Source organism: Parasteatoda tepidariorum, chromosome 5 (assembly GCF_982258835.1).
Source record: "Parasteatoda tepidariorum strain Cologne lab strain chromosome 5, Ptep-v5.0, whole genome shotgun sequence".
Taxonomy (NCBI): domain Eukaryota; kingdom Metazoa; phylum Arthropoda; class Arachnida; order Araneae; family Theridiidae; genus Parasteatoda; species Parasteatoda tepidariorum.
The window spans coordinates 102,076,850-102,096,188 of record NC_141759.1 but is presented as its reverse complement, the minus strand read 5'-3'; the positions used below and the strand labels follow the sequence as shown (position 1 = coordinate 102,096,188).

Below are 19,339 nucleotides of genomic sequence, written 5' to 3'. Positions count from 1 at the left end.
ATTTTAGGACTTCAATGAATTAAATAATAGTTAGTTCTAATGGAATATCTAGACATCATAGAACACATTTTAGGACTTCAATGAATAAAATAATAGTTAGTTCTAATGTGATATCTAGACATCATAGAACACATTTTAGGACTTTAATGAATTAAATAATAGTTAGTTCTAATGGAATATCTAGACATCATAGAACACATTTTAATACTTAAATAATAGTTAGTTCTAATGGAATATCTAGACATCATAGAACACATTTTAGGACTTCAATGAATTAAATAATAGTTAGTTCTAATGGGATATCTAGACATCATAGAACACATTTTAGGACTTCAATGAATTAAATAATAGTTAGTTCTAATGGAATATCTAGACATCATAGAACACATTTTAGTACTTGAATAATAGTTAGTTCTAATGGAATAATTAGGCATCATAGAACGCATTTTAGGACTTAAATGAATTAAACCACAATTTAAATGAACAAAAACATATCAGGATATATTTTGCAATGCATATCTTAATGAGTATTACTGCCTAAGTTCTTAAAGAATCTAGTCAAAAAGTTTAATGCTATATTTTGTTTCCTAAGCACTTACGCAAAATAATTTCCGAAATTTAAAGCCAGTTTTATGTTTTCCTCAGATTCTCCTAAAAAGAAAAACGAAGGGAAAAAAGAAGAGGGGAAAAAGAATTTTAGAAGGAAGCTATCTGAAACTTTTTTCCCTCTTTTGCCATTAGAGATGCAGTTCGAAGGGAGGGAAAAGAATCCATAAATCCACTCGTACGAAGGCACTCAGCACATGAAGGAATCGATCGGGGCGGCACCTGCAACGCACTCCATTGGCCAGAGCCGGTGCCGCAGTAGCAGCTTGTGCGCGCATTTCGAGCTGTCGCCAACTCTTGGCGTGGAATGGCGGTGGGGGAGGGAAAAAGAACGATCTTCCCCATCTGCCCCTTTCTATATCCATTGTCAATTTTTCGCACCCAAAAACGCGAGCTGGCGTAAAATCGGAATGATCCTCCAATGGGTGGAAGGTGCGACCGCCTTCTTTATAGCTACATAATGGGGGGAGGGAAGGGGGTGGGAGTGAGAAAGATATTCTTAATAATCCAGAGATGTCGAAGGGGTGGGGGGGAATAGAGAGAGAGATTCTTCCCTAATAGATGGGCGCACGATTCAGAAGAGGGGTTTTATCTGTTGAGTATAAAGGGACCTACGCATCCCGACTTGATGTTCTAATTAGCGCCGCCGCGGCTGTTGTCGGCTGCATCTGGCGGCTCCACGCCACATTGCCTAACATGTCGGGCGCACTCAACCCGTCAAACGGTGTCAATCGCTTTCACGCTAGCTCGGCCACGGCGGCGCCGCCTCCTAACGCCGCCGCAACTCCTTTTGCCACACCTGAGTGTGGATCGAGTGCGGCAGCCTTTCTAGAACTCACCAACTCTGCCGCGGCTGCTGCCGTTGCCGCCGACTTTGCCTACGATTTCGGACTTGCTGGATTTCGACATCATCACCAGCCACCACCCGCACACACCACCGCTACAGGAGGTTTCACTTATTTCGATACAGCCGCTGCAGCTGCTGCGGCCGCCGAAAGTTACGCTTCACTCGCCTGGGAAGCACAGAGTGCAGCGGCCCTTGCAGCCACCTACCAGGGTCACCACCACCATCACCAGGCGGGGTTCGCGTCCTGCGAATTCGGACCGTTCTCCTTGAGTGCCACCAATCCAGGTTGTGCAGGTGGACGCCTCACAGGAATGGGTGTCCAGCGACTCGGTCCTCCCTCCCGCGCTGTCTCCAACGGGGCATCCATTAAGTCCAAGACAAGGAGACGAGTGGCGACCATCGCACAGCGTCGAGCAGCCAACATCAGGGAGCGTCGGCGGATGTTCAACCTCAACTCGGCCTTCGACAAGCTTCGAAAGAAGGTTCCGACCTTCGCTTATGAGAAGCGGTTGTCCCGGATCGAGACCTTGAGGCTGGCCATCATGTACATCGCTTTCATGACGGAGGTCATCCGAGGGAATAAAGATCCAGATGGTCACCACCACGATATCCCACTGGTAGCGGCAGGACCGTACACCCCTGGACTCTCAGAAAATCATTTGTGGACACCACCCCATGGTACATCTTCTCTGAACGATGCTCATGCTCAGAGAACGGACAGACTATCTCACATATGTTCTCGACAAATTTAAGTGCAATAAAATGGTGAGTGCAATCTATAAAATGATAATCGATATGCCATGAAAACATGCGAACATTAAATACTAGAAACGGGAATAAACAGGATTTTGGAGGGGGGGATTTCAAAGTTTTCCAGAATATGAGGAATTGTCCTAATCTAGTTTTAAACAATGAATTAGTAAACACCACATAACTCGTAAATACCGTGGAAATGTTTTCATATTAGAATTGTATTTGTTATATATTCTTTTTAAAATCTTTCATAAAAAATTCCTTCTAAATTAATTACTAACTTACTGTAGTACCAGGGAGAACTACAGTCCATGTTGAACTATGACCTCCAAACAACGGAGTATATGTTTCTCTGAAGCCTCATGTTTTCACTTTCTGATTTATAATTTTTAAGTGGCTTTAAATATGTATACATTTCATTATTTTGACGCTTATTTTAATATTATCTGATTAGGGCATTGTAAATCATCAACTCGATATATTTATAAAGTAAATGTTAATTAAAAAGACACGACATTTCATTAAACCTTATCGGAATTCGCCATATTATTAATTTATTTTCAACGTATTTACAGGTGTCATTTTCGGTTTTAAAACAATAATAAAGAAATAAAAGAAAGCTGTTGTTTAACTAATAAATTCTTTAAAGTTTCCTGGATTTCCCAAAGGATCGATTTATATCTTTAAGTTTACGTGCTTATTTGAACGCAACAGAAATTTTCATTCTTTTATTCAAAACCTGATCTCTATCTTGAATTTTGCAAGACTATGCAAATGCTAAAATAACTAAATAAATGAAAATAACTAAAATAAAAATAACTGAGTAAATGGAAATAACTAAATAAATAAAAATATAGAAGAACAAGGGGGGAAAAATCAAAATTTTCCATGAGGCAAAGAGTACCAGTAATAAATCGGGTCACAAAAGTTTTTTTTTTATAGGCAATAGCGTGATAAGAAACTCGACCTTTATATTTGTGACCCACTCATTGAAATACTTTCCCCGGCAAAAAGTGGAAAGAAATTTTAGTTACAAGCTTTTCAAAAAGTTTTTCAATGACGAACATAGAATGTTTGTAAATATAAGTAAATGTTAAAAATAATAGTTTTCAAAGTTCAACTATTTAATTATAGGAAGAACCATGTTTATCTAAGCAACGAGAGAAATGTTAAAACATTGATAAATAATTGTAATTAATTGTTGTAAATAATAGAATTCCAAATGGCGTTTTAAGATAAAGTCAAGAGTGATATAAGGTATATTTTATATGCTGGATAGAGTTTAATTAAGAGTGTTATTTGTTACGGTATAAAATGAGAAAAAGTTGAACTATAACCACTTTTACTACTATTACTACTACTTTTTTTATTGATTCATGCATTGTATTTGATTAAAAAAATAGGTAAAAAATAGTTCCACGAAAAGCAAACTAAAATGCCAGAATTCTTTACTTTAGCAAATTTAACATATTTGATATCATTTTAAAGCTTAGAATGTTTATTTTAATGTTACGCAGTTTAGTTTCAATTAGCATTTAATAAATACCTCCATTTTCCGTTTTTCCTCCAAGAATTATGGGAAATAAGTACTCCATTTTAATATTTAACTAATAAATATTCTCAGTATTTCGATTATTTTTGGCTATACTGCAATTATGTAACGAAAAAGTAACTATATGATAAAAATAATAATTCTAATAATTTTAGAATTTCAATCGGCCAATTTTTTTTTGCGTCCGTAATAAAAATCAAGCAAAAATCAGTTTTTTGTGATATTTTTATGCCATGATATTTTTCCTAGCATGCAAATTTTTTTTAAAAATTGGTGTTACAGATGTAGCATATCTACATTGTTGTATCCTCGACAAATCAAGAACTTCAATTAGAAAAAATGGAATTTATGATAAAAATTACATTTTCGTTAAATTGGTGGGAAATTCATACAAAATCCCTTCGCTACGAGAAAAAAAGGTAAAGATTAATTCGAACTGCGAATTATCTATAGTAATTTTAAGATAATCATTTTTCATTTGTTTATGTGTTGGATTCATTTTACTTACATGAAAAATTAGACATAAAGTACAGAGAAATAAGTTATGGTAAAATTATACTGAATGGTAATGACATTTTTGGCGAAAGAAATTTCTGATTAATAAAACCAAAATATACGGTGTTAAAACCACTCATTTGGAAATTTTTTCGTTCATATGGTAATAGTTTACCGAACATTTTGGTTTTCAAAATTAATGTTCTTATTACCACACATTCAGTAAAATATCAAAAAAAGCAAATTTAACCGAATAAATGATTTTTATACCATGCTCTAAGGTTGCATAGACAAAATTATCAAATTTTTCCACAGTTACCAAATTTTATCACATATTATAAAACCAAATTTTATTGTTAATTTTACCAAAATCATTACCTAAGCGCTTTGGTAGAGATTAAAACGCTTTTTAATGTTCCCACAAAACAGAAACACGGTAAATTTTACCATATTCAGGTAATTTTGACCATACTTTTTTTTCTCAGGTAGACACATTTCTTATAACTGCATCTACTTTATTACTGTTCAGTTTTTAAATTCCACAAATAAATGAATTTTAAGTAAGTTCAGCAATTTTTTTTTCTCATAGTTGATTTTTATTCGTTTTTTTTTTTATTTATCTATCTTTTTTCAATTGTTTTATCACGGAAACTATATTTTCATTTAAAAGTTTGATTCTCAGAATATCTATTTTATTTGTATCTGGTAATTGACGAGATTTGACGATTACTAAATTATTTGTTATTCCATTCGGGGGAAATTTATGCCTTAAGCTGATAGTTAATTTCCTTTCTTTTTTTCAATCTCTTTCCTTTCTTTTTTTCCTACTATTAGTTCATACTCTCTCTATATATCTTGTTCAAATTTTTAATCGTTAATAAAATACTTTTTATTTGTCCACTCGACTTCAAATACATTTTTTTAAACTTTCATTTGATCACACTTGATGTTTTTCTGTTTTTTCAAATATTAATTCATTAATTAAATTTAATTAATTAATTTTAGTTTTATATGGGAGAAAAATTTTTAATTACTTAATAAAAAGTAACTAAAATAAAAATTTTCTTAGTTGACTTGAATAGAAATTGACTTTAGAAATTTTTTTTAATATTACTTGTTTTTGATTCGGTCAATTTCAACATTTCATTCAGAAAAATCCCCTTTTCAAAAATATAAGTTCTCGGCGTACCTGGTAATACCAGATGTAACGTCTGTAACAAATCAATTTACATTCTTCATAAATATTAAAAGCCACCATTCTTAACACTAGATTGCCCAAGGAAGTCATTTTTACTGCTTTAGGGCAATATAGGTATATACTTAGATTCAGTTTACGAGTTTTTTACGAGTCTTATCATATTTTCAAAAATTCCAAACTGTTGGTCAATGACCTATCAAGTGTTCCTTATATTTCTCCTATTTGGAAATCTATGATAAAACCTAACTAACTTTTAATAAACCTAACTTTCTGTTCCTCGCTTCCTATTCGTCGTCTTCATTCACCCTTCCCTCCTATTGGCCGTTGCTCTAAACCCTCTTTTGACGTCATCTTTCTATATATATTTACTCTGTTCTCTTATTGTTTTCTGTTGCACTGATGAAGGTTGCCCTTTGAGCATCCGAAACAGCTGTCTGCTTTTAATAATATTTTTGTGCTCTTTAACGTTGTCTACCTTAGTTTGTATTTTTGCACAAAGGTCGCCCACTTGTGTATTTAAGATTCAGTCTTTCTAGTGTTAAAACTTGCATTTTTTTGAAAATGTTATTATTTTTTTTCAATGCTACAATTTATAGAGATACGTAAACTTATTGCCCATTGTGTAAGTTTGACATTTGTATAAGTTAAGTAAATTCCCAGTAACAGAAAGTAATGGAGTTTCGATATCGGTTTATTCAATTAGCTACGACTACGACATATCAATGGGAAGTGATGGAGTTTCGATAGAGGATGGAGTTTCGATATCGGTTTATTCAATTAGCTACGACTACGACATATCAATAGGAAGTGATGGAGTTTCGATATCGGTTTATTCAATTAGCTACGACTACGACATATCAATAGAAGGTGAGGGAGTTTCGATATAGGCTTATTCAATTAGCTACGACTACGACATTTTAATAAGGAAGTGATTTTTCAATTAAACTTTTGCAATTTTATTCCGTAACTTATAAAATATTATCAAGACACATACGATTCAATAATTATCGTTATACATAAGATTTGCGATATAATTTTTTAGTAACGAAAGTTTGGATTTTTAAAGTTAAATTTACTTTTTGCATATTCTTCCATGTTTCGAAACCTTTTTAAGGGAATCGGAAAATTTTTGCACATAATTATAAAATTCGTTCAGTCAAAGAAGAAGTAATTTTTAATTTCTTATTTTTTTATTATTTCATTTAATTATGTTTGAAAATGTTTTGAGTTGCAAAGTTTTACTTCAGTTTCACTTCATTTTAAACTATGTAATTTTAAGTAACAAAATACAAAATTTGAATGAAATCAGATGAATCAATCTCTTCTTTCCTTCTTTTTTTTCATTTCAAAAAGTGGATCTAACTCGGTGCAGCTACCAGGCAATGATGATTTCGGCTGCTCACAGAAGCAAGTAAAAAGAAAAAAAAGAGAAAGAAAAAAAAGCTCACCCATCCAAGTTCTTTTATCTTTATTAGAAAAAAATGAATAAAACAAATTTGGTCTTATTGGTAATTTCTACGCCTAATGAACTGTCGATTTTTCAGAAATTGGAACTAGTCTTGCTTGATTCATGAATGAATTTATTTATTCTAATCGCTTTCTACAAATTTATAAAAGTTCATAATTGGTTTTATAGCCTTGGTAAATAAAAAGAATTGTAATAAATTATTTCAAAAAAACATCTTTATTGAGGATTTCTTTAGTAAAGTCCCCATTCTTGATAAATCTTCTTGGTAATGTAAAAAATGCAGTTTTTCGTTTTTTTTTTTTTTTTTTAAATTTGTTGTGATTTTTTGTTAATCAAACCTGTTCAATTGGGCCGTTATCGTTTGGGTCAAATCTGTTCAATTGGTCAATTAATTAATTACTGAGTAATATTTTATTTTATAACCGTCGTTGAACAGCCGATCCAATTTTCGCGTTTACGATTACTAATGTTCAACTCCGTAGCCTTGTCATTTTGAACCCAATCCAGAAGACAAGAGAACTTTTCCCTCATGTATGGGGAGAAGTTTTGCTTTCGTGGAGGACTTTTACTTACTGAGTTACAGTTTTGATAGAGCCGACCTGCCTGTGTAGGGGTCAGGGAACAGGTCTTGCATCAGAAAGGTTCTGGGTTCGAATCCTGGGCAAGGCATGGATGTTCTTTCATTCTCTGCACTATCTGTCCTTATTGCGGGAGCAATGTTGGGCCACCTACTATGGTGCCCCTGGAAGAGTGGCCAACAAATCTGCCCTTCAGATGCATGTATGACGAAAGACCATTCTCCAGGTAGGCATTAGAAAAAAAAACGTTTTAGATGCGAAAGAGAATAAAATTAGCTGCCAAAATTATTTTTCTAAGATATTGCTCAAAAAAAGAAGAAGAAAAGAAGTTGACTAATTAACTGATTGAAAACTGGAAAAGTGACTTCCCACTTCGTTTTTGGTACATAGGATTTTTTCACACCAATCCTCGAACGAATCCTGAATGATTATTTTCGTCGAACGAATCCCGAATTATTATTTTATTATTATTCAAGTGGAGTTTTTGAAGAATTAAAAATAATTTTTTTATTAATAAAATAATAATTACAATTAAATCTTCTATATCGCGAGGGATCAATGCTAAAGAAGAGCGTTAAAAGCAATTATCTGTCTCTCTGGGTTACGGTTACAATTACGGTCAAATGATAACATATACTTTTTTTTCATTAAATCGTAGCAATACTAATAATGAAACTTTAAATAGAGCTGAAACGATATTTTTGGAGTGCTGAACCGCAAATTTAGGTATTGATGAAGAAAATAATATTTTATGAATTTTATAAGCATAAACAGTTCAACTCTACCAACGGACTTTGCAGACAACGGAAAGGAAGACCAAGTCAAAAAATTTTATGGTTTTCCATTGATGATCCAACATAATCTTGATGGTAACTTTCCATAATTTCATCATGAACCATTAATTTTTTCATGGAAATCAACATAAGTAACCATTACCCCAATGTAGGAATTCGGACCGATTTATGATGGCCCAACTTTATGAATAGCAACTTGTTTGGATGGTTTGTGCGTGTTGAACCATCAGAAATTTCTTTCATAGTTTCTTAGAAATCAAATATTGGAATGATCATGTACCGTCATTGCCCCAATGTAGGAATTCGGACAGATTTTTGAAGGGCCAACATAAAAAAAAAAATAGTGCGCGGAGTCCCTCCGCGCGGAAGAAGTTAAACTTCGCAACCTGCGACGTTAATAGTAGAAGAATCAGCAGTCGTAGAATGACCACTAGTTCTATTCAACGACTCTTTTTCCTGCTCCGCTCGCTTCCGTGCTCTGTAATCACGGTAATTGGGCATTTTTCCCTCGTGGACCTCTTGAACCAGTGCTTGTGGTTGCCACATCGTCTCGCCCTCGAAAATGTATTTGTATTAATAATGTACGTGAATGTGACATAATGTAATTTCAGAAGAGAAAACCTAACAATCAATTGATATTCACAAGAGACATACCTTGACATAACCTTATAAATCCGTCGCATTGTTGGTTGGACTGTTTTCACTCATTTTTTTGGAATTGTTATCCACTAAATTTGAAAATAAAAAATACTGCCCTGTTAAATTATATGTGTATCAAAACAAACTAAAAAAATATTTATAGAAAAACAATACTTTTATTATTTTTATGCTAGTGAGAACCAAAACAATATGGAAATGAATGAGGGAAAACTGGATCCTACCCACGCGATTTCCCGGCCAATAAAAATGTAGCGTTAAACGTTTAACGCAACCTTGTTGGAAGTCGCATAAGAAGTATAACTTCAAAAATGTTTTGATGGTATATTCCTGCTGAACCAACAATAATTATTATTAAACCATCATAGAAATGTATAGTTGACGCCATCATGAACCAACAATAATTATTATTAAACCATCATAGAAATGTATAGTTGACGCCATCATGAACCATCACGGATTGTTAGTCAATGAGAATCACACTTCTCTTGATGGTTGACCATCATAGTATTAAAGTAGCATTTTTCAATGATGGGAGTTTGTCGGCATATCAAAAACCATGAACGTATAGTGGAAAATTTTGAATGATGGTGACCATCAAATAATGTTGGACCATCATGAATAGCGCTAAAACCAACATAAACCTTCAAAAAGTTTTGATGGTGACCATCAAATAATGTTGGACCATCATGAATAGCGCTAAAACCAACATAAACCTTCAAAAAGTTTTGATGGTGACCATCAAATGATGTTGGACCATCATGAATAGCGCTAAAACCAACATAAACCTTCAAAAAGTTTTGATTTTGACCATCAAATGATGTTGGACCATCATGAATAGCGCTAAAACCAACATAAACTTCAAAAAGTTTTGATGGGACCATCAAAAATTTTGAGTTGGGAGAAGAAAGCAGAGTAATGTTTGTGTTGACTCGTTGCTTCTCTGTCTAGCATATTCGTACCAAAATTATCATTTCAAATCCATTCGAATTTTTAAAATATACTCACGTTTCGATAAGAGTAAGTGTTGCCCTTTGAAAATTAATAAATTCTGTTCCTTTAACCGTAACGTGAGAATTGAATAATCTTCTTTTTTTTAATAATCTAAACATAGTTTTTTTACTAAATTCTTTTCGGTTCTCTGAAACGAAATGAAGTAAAAAAAAAATCGTGTTAAGTTCATAAACAAAAATGATCTTTTATGCACGCCAAATTTCAACTTTGTAGGCGCAGCCTGCAGTACGGCAGGCTTGGTATTTTTTTTACTGCAAGATAGATAGTTAATAACTCTCGAACTAATTATCGGATTGTGAACTTTTTTATTCCCTCGTTTTCCCTGCCCATTTCTCTACACATCTCTGTAATTAAGAGTATGTGAACCCTATAGTTTTTAAGCAGCGTAACAAAATCTAAAATTGGATACCCACAGCGGTGGTAGGTTCTGCCGATTTTTTTTAAGAAATACTATTTACTTTCATTTAGATTTGATTATTTATTAAACTATTATTAGAAATGAATTATTAGAAACCATTCCTTGTCAGAGGGAGAAAAAATTGATATAAATTGTTTAAAAACTTCTCAGTAAACCATTTAAAATGAGTTCATATTAAATTTTAATCCGCAAATATTTCATGCAAGAGTAAGAATACTTTTTTTCTAGAAATAATAACGTAGCTTTTAGTTAGCTTAGATATTTGGCATTATGTTACGAATTTTCCCACTTTTTCAGATAAAAGCAATAAGTGTTTAATGCAAAAAAAATTTTCAGTTGATTTTACAATAAATATGAATAATCATAGTCATAAATGTACTATGAATAATCATAATCATAAATGTTCTTTGCTCCGATTATTGTATAGAATGTTTTAATTAACGCATAATGTATAGCATGTTTTGATTAATGTATAATGTATTGAATTGCCATTCATTATACAAAAAAAAATATTACTAAAAAATTTCTACTTGGGCATTAATGGGTTAAATCTGTTATATGTAAGCAAAATAAAAAAACAGAATACTTTAATAGCTTTTGTTGTATTGATTTTCATGTATTGAGATGTAATCTTGATGGTTCAAGGGACTATTCCTAAATACACTAACGAATTCATGTGACTGATAATTAACATAGTCGCTTTGGTAAATGTCCTAAATATACACCAGGTCTAGTTATAAAAAACTAGATTATATAGATTACTAGATACTTATATATTTTTTTTATGAGCGACACTGCCCGGTAAACATTCGCCGGTTAAATCCTACATCAATCCTACATTTAAATCCTACATTTTACCGGTACTCCAAACACTGATGTTTCTCCTAATTTATCCTCAGCAGATATTTAAATAGAGAATCTGCTTATATATATATATATATATATATATATATATATATATATATATATATATATATATATATATATATATATATATATATATATATATATATATATATATATATATATATATATATATATATATCGATAATTATAATCGGAAAAATAATGCTGAGATTGTAGAGTGATTTAACCCATACATTTTTGAATGAGTAACTGTTTCAAAATATCGATTTCAAAATCAATTTTTATAAACCATAGGCTAACCCTTACACGTAATTTCTACTTTTATTTATTAATATGGTTTGCGTATTAATTGCATTAAACGATCATGTTACAGTCCTAGTAATAAATAAAAATATCTCTTTAATTTTTCTTCCTAGATAAAAATCGGCCTAACTTCGTCTGACTGGAAGAAGTTTTTCAATTGTTTCTCCGCTGAAGAAGAAGGATTGAACTTTATTCCGGTAAAGTAACGGCTCTGGTGATGCTTGCTGACAAAATTTTGACGATTTTTGTATCTATTTTGCTTTGCCTTCTCAATTTTCAGAAGTGCTGAAGATAAAAGGTACTAAAGTCATATCTAGGTAAAGAAACATTAACCATTAAGAAATTACTTGGAATTTCACTAAATATTATGTTATTACTGTTGTAAGTTGTTTATTTTAGTGGCAATTTTAGCTAAGGTTAATCCAGCATTTGTTTCATTTTATAAATTGTGAATGGATTTTTTTCAGAATGTTACACACTTAGTATACTAAAATTCTTCATTAATATTCTCTATAAGAAGTAATGCGGATTTAACTTTGAAATTTGGATCAATTTATTTATTGTGGTGAATAATTTGTAAGTCATGAAATAATCTATGTTATTAATATGTTTTATTTCACTCAAAAATCATATTTTAAAATGCGAGAAAAAAATACAATTTTTAGAGAAATTGATTCTAAAAATTGCAGCTTTTAAAAATCATTTTCTAAAATTCAATTTTAGACTTTACTTGCTAAATAAAATAAGGCATATTAAGGCATTTTGTGAGTAGAAAATTATTCAACATAAATAAATTGTATATTTTTCTACTAAATATTAATTTTCAGCATACTTCTTACAGAAAGTATAAATTTAGAGTTTTCCTAATTTGCAATTAAGATGTTATAGATCTACATTCTCCCAAAACTCTTTAGAGTTCGTTTTTTTTTTTTTGTATTTTATGTAAAGATTATTAAAAATTATTTTACACAAAGAAAATTCAACATTTAAATTTGTTAAGTTTACATTAAAATTAGCTTTCAAATTTTGCGAAATTCTTTTAAAGAATGTCTTATCATAGCTAACAAAATTAAAAAGAAATTTAAAAAATTACAAATTAGAAAACGATTTTGAAATATGGAATTAATAAAATCGTTTGCTTAAAAATTACAGGCTTCAAAAAATCGTCAACCTTCGTGTTCAATCTGTAGAAAGTTGACGATTTTTTGAAGCCTGTAATTTTTAAGCAAACAATTATATTAATTCCATATTTCGAAATCGCTTACAAATTTGTAATTTTTTAAATTAATTTTTTTTAATTTTCGTATTTTTTATTTAATATTTTTGTCATTTGTTCAAAAACCATGTTTGTCATAACTGCTGTACAGTAAATGATGCACGACTCTGCTATATATATTAAGTCTGTAGAATATATTCATGAAAATATGACTGCGTTTTAAGTTTAAAAAAATCCTTAAAATTACATTAAATAAGAGAATTATTTTTTTCTCAAAATCAAGTCATTAAAATTACATTTTAAATCACAGTTTTTGTCATTTAATTTAAATTGTGGACACGTATTTTAATTAACTCTTTTTAAATTCATTATTTCTTCAAATGTTTATTACAAAACACTAGTTATTTCGATAAAATAAAAATTTTGAGCTTCCACCATAACTTTTTTATTTGAATTTTGAAAATTTTGATACAAATGGCCATTTTTTTAAAAACTTTTATCTTCACATTTATATACTTATTAATTTCCTAAAATTTAGAATATTAAAAGCAACAAATTTGGTTCATATATTTCTTAAATTAACGAGATAACAGATCACAATCAGTCATCAATATAATAAAAATGTGCAATGATAATCAGTTCTTTAAAACTAACAAATTTAATTCGTTCTTTTGAAATCAAGTAACCTATAACTATTTACAAATTTACCAACGATAACTGGCTTTTAAGTTTTAGTGTAATTTATAAAAAAAAAATTCTAAACAAAAGTATGCTTTTATACTTATATTTAATGTAATTTATAATAAGTATAATTTAAAAAGTTTTAGGGTAACTTATAAACACTAGCGTTTTTAAAGCACCCAAAGTTATGAACTATGATAATTTAGCCTTGTTTCCAGAATAACTAAACGAAAATCGATCAAACTTTTTCTTCATTATCGTTTTGCTAACGTTAAACTCGGTGACTGGTTTAAACTTCGATTGAGACCTTCAACGCCCACTAACACAAACAAACCTTACATTTTCCCTTTTAATTTTATTGTGAAATAAGATCAAACATTCTAATATACTTTTCAGTTAACAAATATGATGTACGAAATTCGAAAGCTAATTTAAACATATTTTCTTTAGAAACTTGAAGGAAGAATTTTCTTGTAGTGTAACATAAAGAGCTCAGCTTTGTACTTTTATTGTATAATGTAAAAGCTTATTCGTGGTTAATATTATTATGTTTATTCAATATTTTCGATAGAACTATATTGAAATTATTGCTGAGGAATAAATTTTGTGTTGCCAGGAAGGATTCTTTACAAGAAATATTTTTAGATATGTTATGAAATTTCATTTATATTTCAAAGCTGTAGAGTTATTTATAACAAAAAATGCTTCTGGCTTATATATTCAAAAAAAAAGTTAAAATTTCGCTTGCAACTGAACTAATTTTTCAAAAACGATCGATTCTTACTATGTAATACATATCTGAAATTTGTTTTCAACTTATATTCTATTATTATAAACTTACATTCTATTGCTGGAGAATATTTTTTTTTTACCGCAAGGTTTTTCAATACATTCAAATTAATTTTGAAATTTCGCGTGCATTTAACAGTTTATTGCTGCAGAATAAAATTGTTATAAAAAAAATATATTTATTAATTCTTACAATTAAATATTTTTACATTAGTTATGACATTTTTTTTAAAACTTACGTTCCATTATTATTTTCGATTATTTTATTATAGTTTTATATATCTATTGCTGTAGAATTATTTTTTACTTAAAAGTTTCCTAATAAGAAATACTAATAAATTAGTCTTGAAATTTCGCTCTTTAAATTTAGAGTAATATTTTGAATGAATTAAAAAATATACCAGGACATTTTTATTTCTGATAGTTTGTTGCAAAGAAATGCACAGCAAGTTGTGAAGTTTTAAATAACTCATTTCAGCATATTTTTTACAGAAAATATGAATACCGACTTTTTCGATACTTCAACAAAAGAAGACGACATCCTGAGTCGAAGAAGAAAATTGTGTAAAACCTGCGTGGTTCAATTTAACACTAGTGAGACTGAAACTTAGTATATACCTATATTGCCCAAAAGCAGTTAAAATAACTGAATTGTGAAAGAATAACTAATGTGTAAAGAAATTTGTTTAAAATTAATTTTTTCATGTTATTTACAGTTATATAACAAGCTATTAGTAAATATTAACACTAAAAATGATTATATGTTGTACAAAAAGTCACATAATTATAACAAATTGCGTCATTATGTGCATCATTGCTTTTCGAATTGAAACTAAAAAGCAGTCAAAATTACCTCTTTGGGCAATCTAGTGTTAAACGCAGTAAAAATTTAAAGACTACAAATTAAATGCAGAAGACGAGATATTCTCACCTTTAAAGCGCAACAATTTCAGAAAGATGTGATAGCCTTTTTTATGTTCTAAAAAGAACATAGAAAAAACTAATTACTTCGTTTTCGGGTCTCGTCAAAATTCCTTGAAAAATTTTCACGTTTCTAACAGTTCATGCATTGAACAATAAATGTTACGAGAAACAATATATGGGGATATTTCCGAATCGGTACCTGATCACGCCAACTAAAATCTCCAAGGCGCCAAAGGAATTTTAAGCTTTCAAAAAGTCTTGTAATTTTAAACTCAATCCAGAAGACAAGGGAACCCCTGGATCCAGTATTGGGAGAAATTTTGCATTCGTGGAGATCTTTTTGTTGGAACTAACCCGCTTTTGCATTACATGGAGAGGAAAACCACGAAAATCTCCCACGGTTAGCCTAACGGCAAGGGGAGTTTGATCCATGATCCGTCTACCACTGAGGATATTTTACGTCAGCACTGGGGTGCGGAATTTGTATCGACTAGCGATCTCTGGGCGATATATATATATGTACGGGTGCAATTTTCCAGTCCAGCGGCATTTAACAACCCGCTTCCCTGTTTAGCATTTTTAAATAAATAAAAAATCTAGATTCTTGACTTGTTAGTTCAGCTAATAAATTAAAAAAAAAAATTAAATGATTAAAATTGAAACCAACTGCAGCCAAGATTAAAAATTCCAAAAAAAAAAAAGCGAAAGACCACTGCATTGTAAATTAGCTGCCCGATGCTTTTTCGCTGAATCATATTTACGAGCTTCTGCATAGAATTTGCCAAAATTTGGTGATTTTTTCGGCTTAGATACCGATAAGGAAATCATCCCCAACAACAACAACTGCACCGTTTTTAAGATGTTTGAGAAATTTGTACTTTAAATTCAATCTATCTCAGATATTCTTAAAAATATTCACTTCTTACCTAATATTTTTAAATAAAATATTACATTATCATAATTACACTCATTTATATTTCTTTTAATATTACTTAATTCAATTTTACAAGAGGAATGTTTAGTAATAACTGCCCTTAATTTACATTTTTTCAATTCTTGTCAAAAATGAGGTAGAAAAGCGTGTACACATGGTGCACGTTGTTCTTAGGACTGGAGTGTAAGGGTCGCAAAGAAATACTTAAGGGAGGGGAAAAAAAACAACAAATAAAAACGCTATCGAAATTTAAAACTGATCCGAGGAAGCTGGGTCTCAAAACATCAACACCTGTGCGGTAAAAAAAAACCTGAAATAGCTTATTGAACCGAGAAATTGAAAATGGATTATTAGAAACATCTTCAAGTTGTTTCGATGTTTTTAGCCTCAGCTTCCTCAGTAGTGATTTGCTAACTCTCGATAGCAGTTTTTTTTCCCTTTCTTAAGTTGACAATCCTAATACAAGGATTTTTAAACACTATATTGAAAGTAGAACTTTTGATTTACCCTGTATTATTTATTATAGATTCTATTTTACAAAAAATAGTTTCTCGAATATAAATAGTTACTGTAGGGCAGTTTTTTAGATCATACATTTTTGAATCCTAAAAGAGGTCCACATAGTTGATAATGGTGTGTAAAATTAACACCAATTCTATTTCACGTTACTGTGACAACCGTTCAATGAAGCTATTAAAGCTAATATTGTAATTACTGTTCGGTGCCTTTTAAGATCTAAACAACTAGGTCACATTGAAACTATATCAGAATAGCATTATAATTTGAATGTTTTAAAAAAATCATTCGATATAAGTTATAGTTCGCTTTTGAACTGCATTTTTTTACAGTGTATAATATGTATGGCAATATTTAATAATTCTATATTATATGCATGGCAATATTTAATTCTAAATGTGAATAGCAAAAGTTTTATCAATGTATAATATTGAGTGCTTCAATTTCTTCTCAGTTCATTTCCTATAGTGTCATAATTTCCGAGAACAAAAAAATTACAGTGTATATTTTCACAAAAATGCAGTATTAAAATTTCAAAGCAATAATAGGATTGTAGATTTTCTTAGTTTTGGAAATACACGCTTAAGAAAATGGATCAATAAAAAATGCGCGTCTAAGAAAATGGATATAGCTAAAAATGCTTGTTAAAGAAAATTCATATAGCTCAAAATGAGCGTAAAAAAATTTATATAGCAATAAATGCAATGAGAATAGTAAAAAATGCGCGTCTAAGAAAATGGATAGATGTAGCTTGAAATAATTGTTTAAAGAAATGGATGTAGCTAAAAATGGGTATTGAAAATATTGGTGAAGCTAAAAATGCACGTTTTAAAAAAAATGAATATAGCTCAAAATCCGAGTTTTAAAACAATAAATGATATGACTCGAGACGTGTGTTTAAAAAATGGATATAGCGAAAAATTGCGCGTTGCAAAGCTTAAAATAGCTGATGTTGATTATGAAGGTAGCGGGTTCGAATCTCGTCACAACCATATGTATCTTATCGATGCTTTTCTCGAACTTGCGCAATCTGTTTTAAAACTTGCATAAATGCCGTACTTTGTAATGAGCACATAAACCAGTATATGAATGTGTATAACAATAAATAAACAAGCAAATTTTCATACTGCTTTGGTATAAATCAAGAGTTTAAAACTTAGCATCATTACGCAAGGTGATAAAAATTTAGGTTCATTGTTCAACATTGCAAAGACAAATTTTATGTGGTATCCAGTTTCTTTAAAGTGCGTTGTGGTACTATGTCCCCCTTTTCACACTCGAATTTTAAGCAGTGTCCATTTTTAAAGCTCGTTTTGAAGTGAGTGCATTAATTCAGACACGTATTTTAAGCTACGCTCATTTTCTTAAAAGCACATTTGGAGTTACATCCAAAATAAAAAAAGTTCACCAATTAAAAACAAATTTTAATCCTTTTAAGATGAAAGGTTTGAAGCTGCAATATTTTTGCTTTATTTTGAGAAAAGGTTTTTAGTACAAACATTTTCGTGACAATGCAAAATAAAAGTCCAACGCAAGGTTAAATGCTTTCTGGGTACATTTAATACAGCGAGACTTTAAACAATTTGCATTTACTAAGAACGGTCGTTAATTTTTTCTTAGTGCTTTAGATAATTTGACATCATGTGATATTTAATCTTATTAAACAGGACTGATTCAGACGATTTCAGATAAAAACGATTCACATCATTGGAAAATCAAAAATATGATCATAAACTCTGTAAAACCATACCTAAAAAAATATTGTCCCACTACAACTTAAAATAGAGTGTGTTAAAAATGAAGAATATCTTATGTTCTGGTTAAGATGTTTTGTAAATGAACTCAATAACGAAAGTTTGTTTGTTTGTTTGTCTAGTATTTACCTAGTACAGATTTTGATGTTTGTCGGTTCTAAACTAGGAATGTGAAAAAGTGTAAATATAAATGTAAATAAAATGTTGATTGTGACCATTGTTATTTATTTATATCAGAAATACTTTGTACATAAAGTAAAAGGCTTTCCGTAAAATATTTTTGCAAAAATATACTTCCTAAAATACATTAATCATTTACAAATACAGTAAAACTTGTGTAAGTTGACCACTTGTGGAGCATTGTTTTAGTGGTCAACTTAGACAAGTGGTCAACTTCAAGAGGGGGTGGGTAATTGTTTACTTTTTCGTTTCCTAAATCATGTTGCTATATATTTACAATTTTTTTTTTTTTACTTGACTTAAAAATTTTATTCAGAAAATATGCAAATGAATATCTTAAGAAATGTGTTTAAACCTGAATGAATTTCAATTTGATACACATAATTTTAATATTTAACTAATTTTTTTTTAAAAAATGATTTCATTAGTTATGCATGTGAAGTGTTTAATAAGTATAATTTCTTAAAATATCAGAACACGAAAACATGTAATTTGAAAACTTTAACAAAATAAAATTATTTGAACACTTTAAAATTTATTTACTACACTTAAAGATCAAAGACCATAAATAAAGAATCAAAGTATATTTCAGAGCATTCACTTATTCAAATGCTCACTATTGCAACTGGAAGAGCAACTTTTCAACTAACACACCTGTTTTCAATGACCGGATGAAAGAAATGGTCAAAAGCTGACCCCTTACAGTTTCCCCTGATGGTCAACTCACAAAAGGGTTTAGACTAGCTTTTTACACTATTTCACCAAACAAGTGAAATTTTAACATACATTGCAAAA

General features: G+C 30.5%; 1 protein-coding gene across 1 annotated transcript; it reads left to right on the top strand.

Annotated features, from left to right (window-relative positions):
- Positions 1-1,119: 1,119 nt before the first annotated feature.
- LOC107451372 (uncharacterized) lies at positions 1,120-15,861 on the top strand. Its single transcript, XM_087164654.1, has 3 exons — positions 1,120-2,218; positions 11,664-11,867; positions 14,729-15,861. Exon 1 carries the CDS (start codon positions 1,168-1,170, stop codon positions 2,203-2,205), a length of 1,038 nt encoding a protein of 345 aa, XP_087020780.1. The 5' UTR covers positions 1,120-1,167; the 3' UTR covers positions 2,206-2,218; positions 11,664-11,867; positions 14,729-15,861.
- Positions 15,862-19,339: the final 3,478 nt, after the last annotated feature.

Excerpts from the sequence above, each read along its gene's own strand:
- LOC107451372 (XM_087164654.1), top strand. The coding sequence starts at position 1,168 with ATGGGCGCACGATTCAGAAGAGGGGTTTTATCTGTTGAGTATAAAGGG.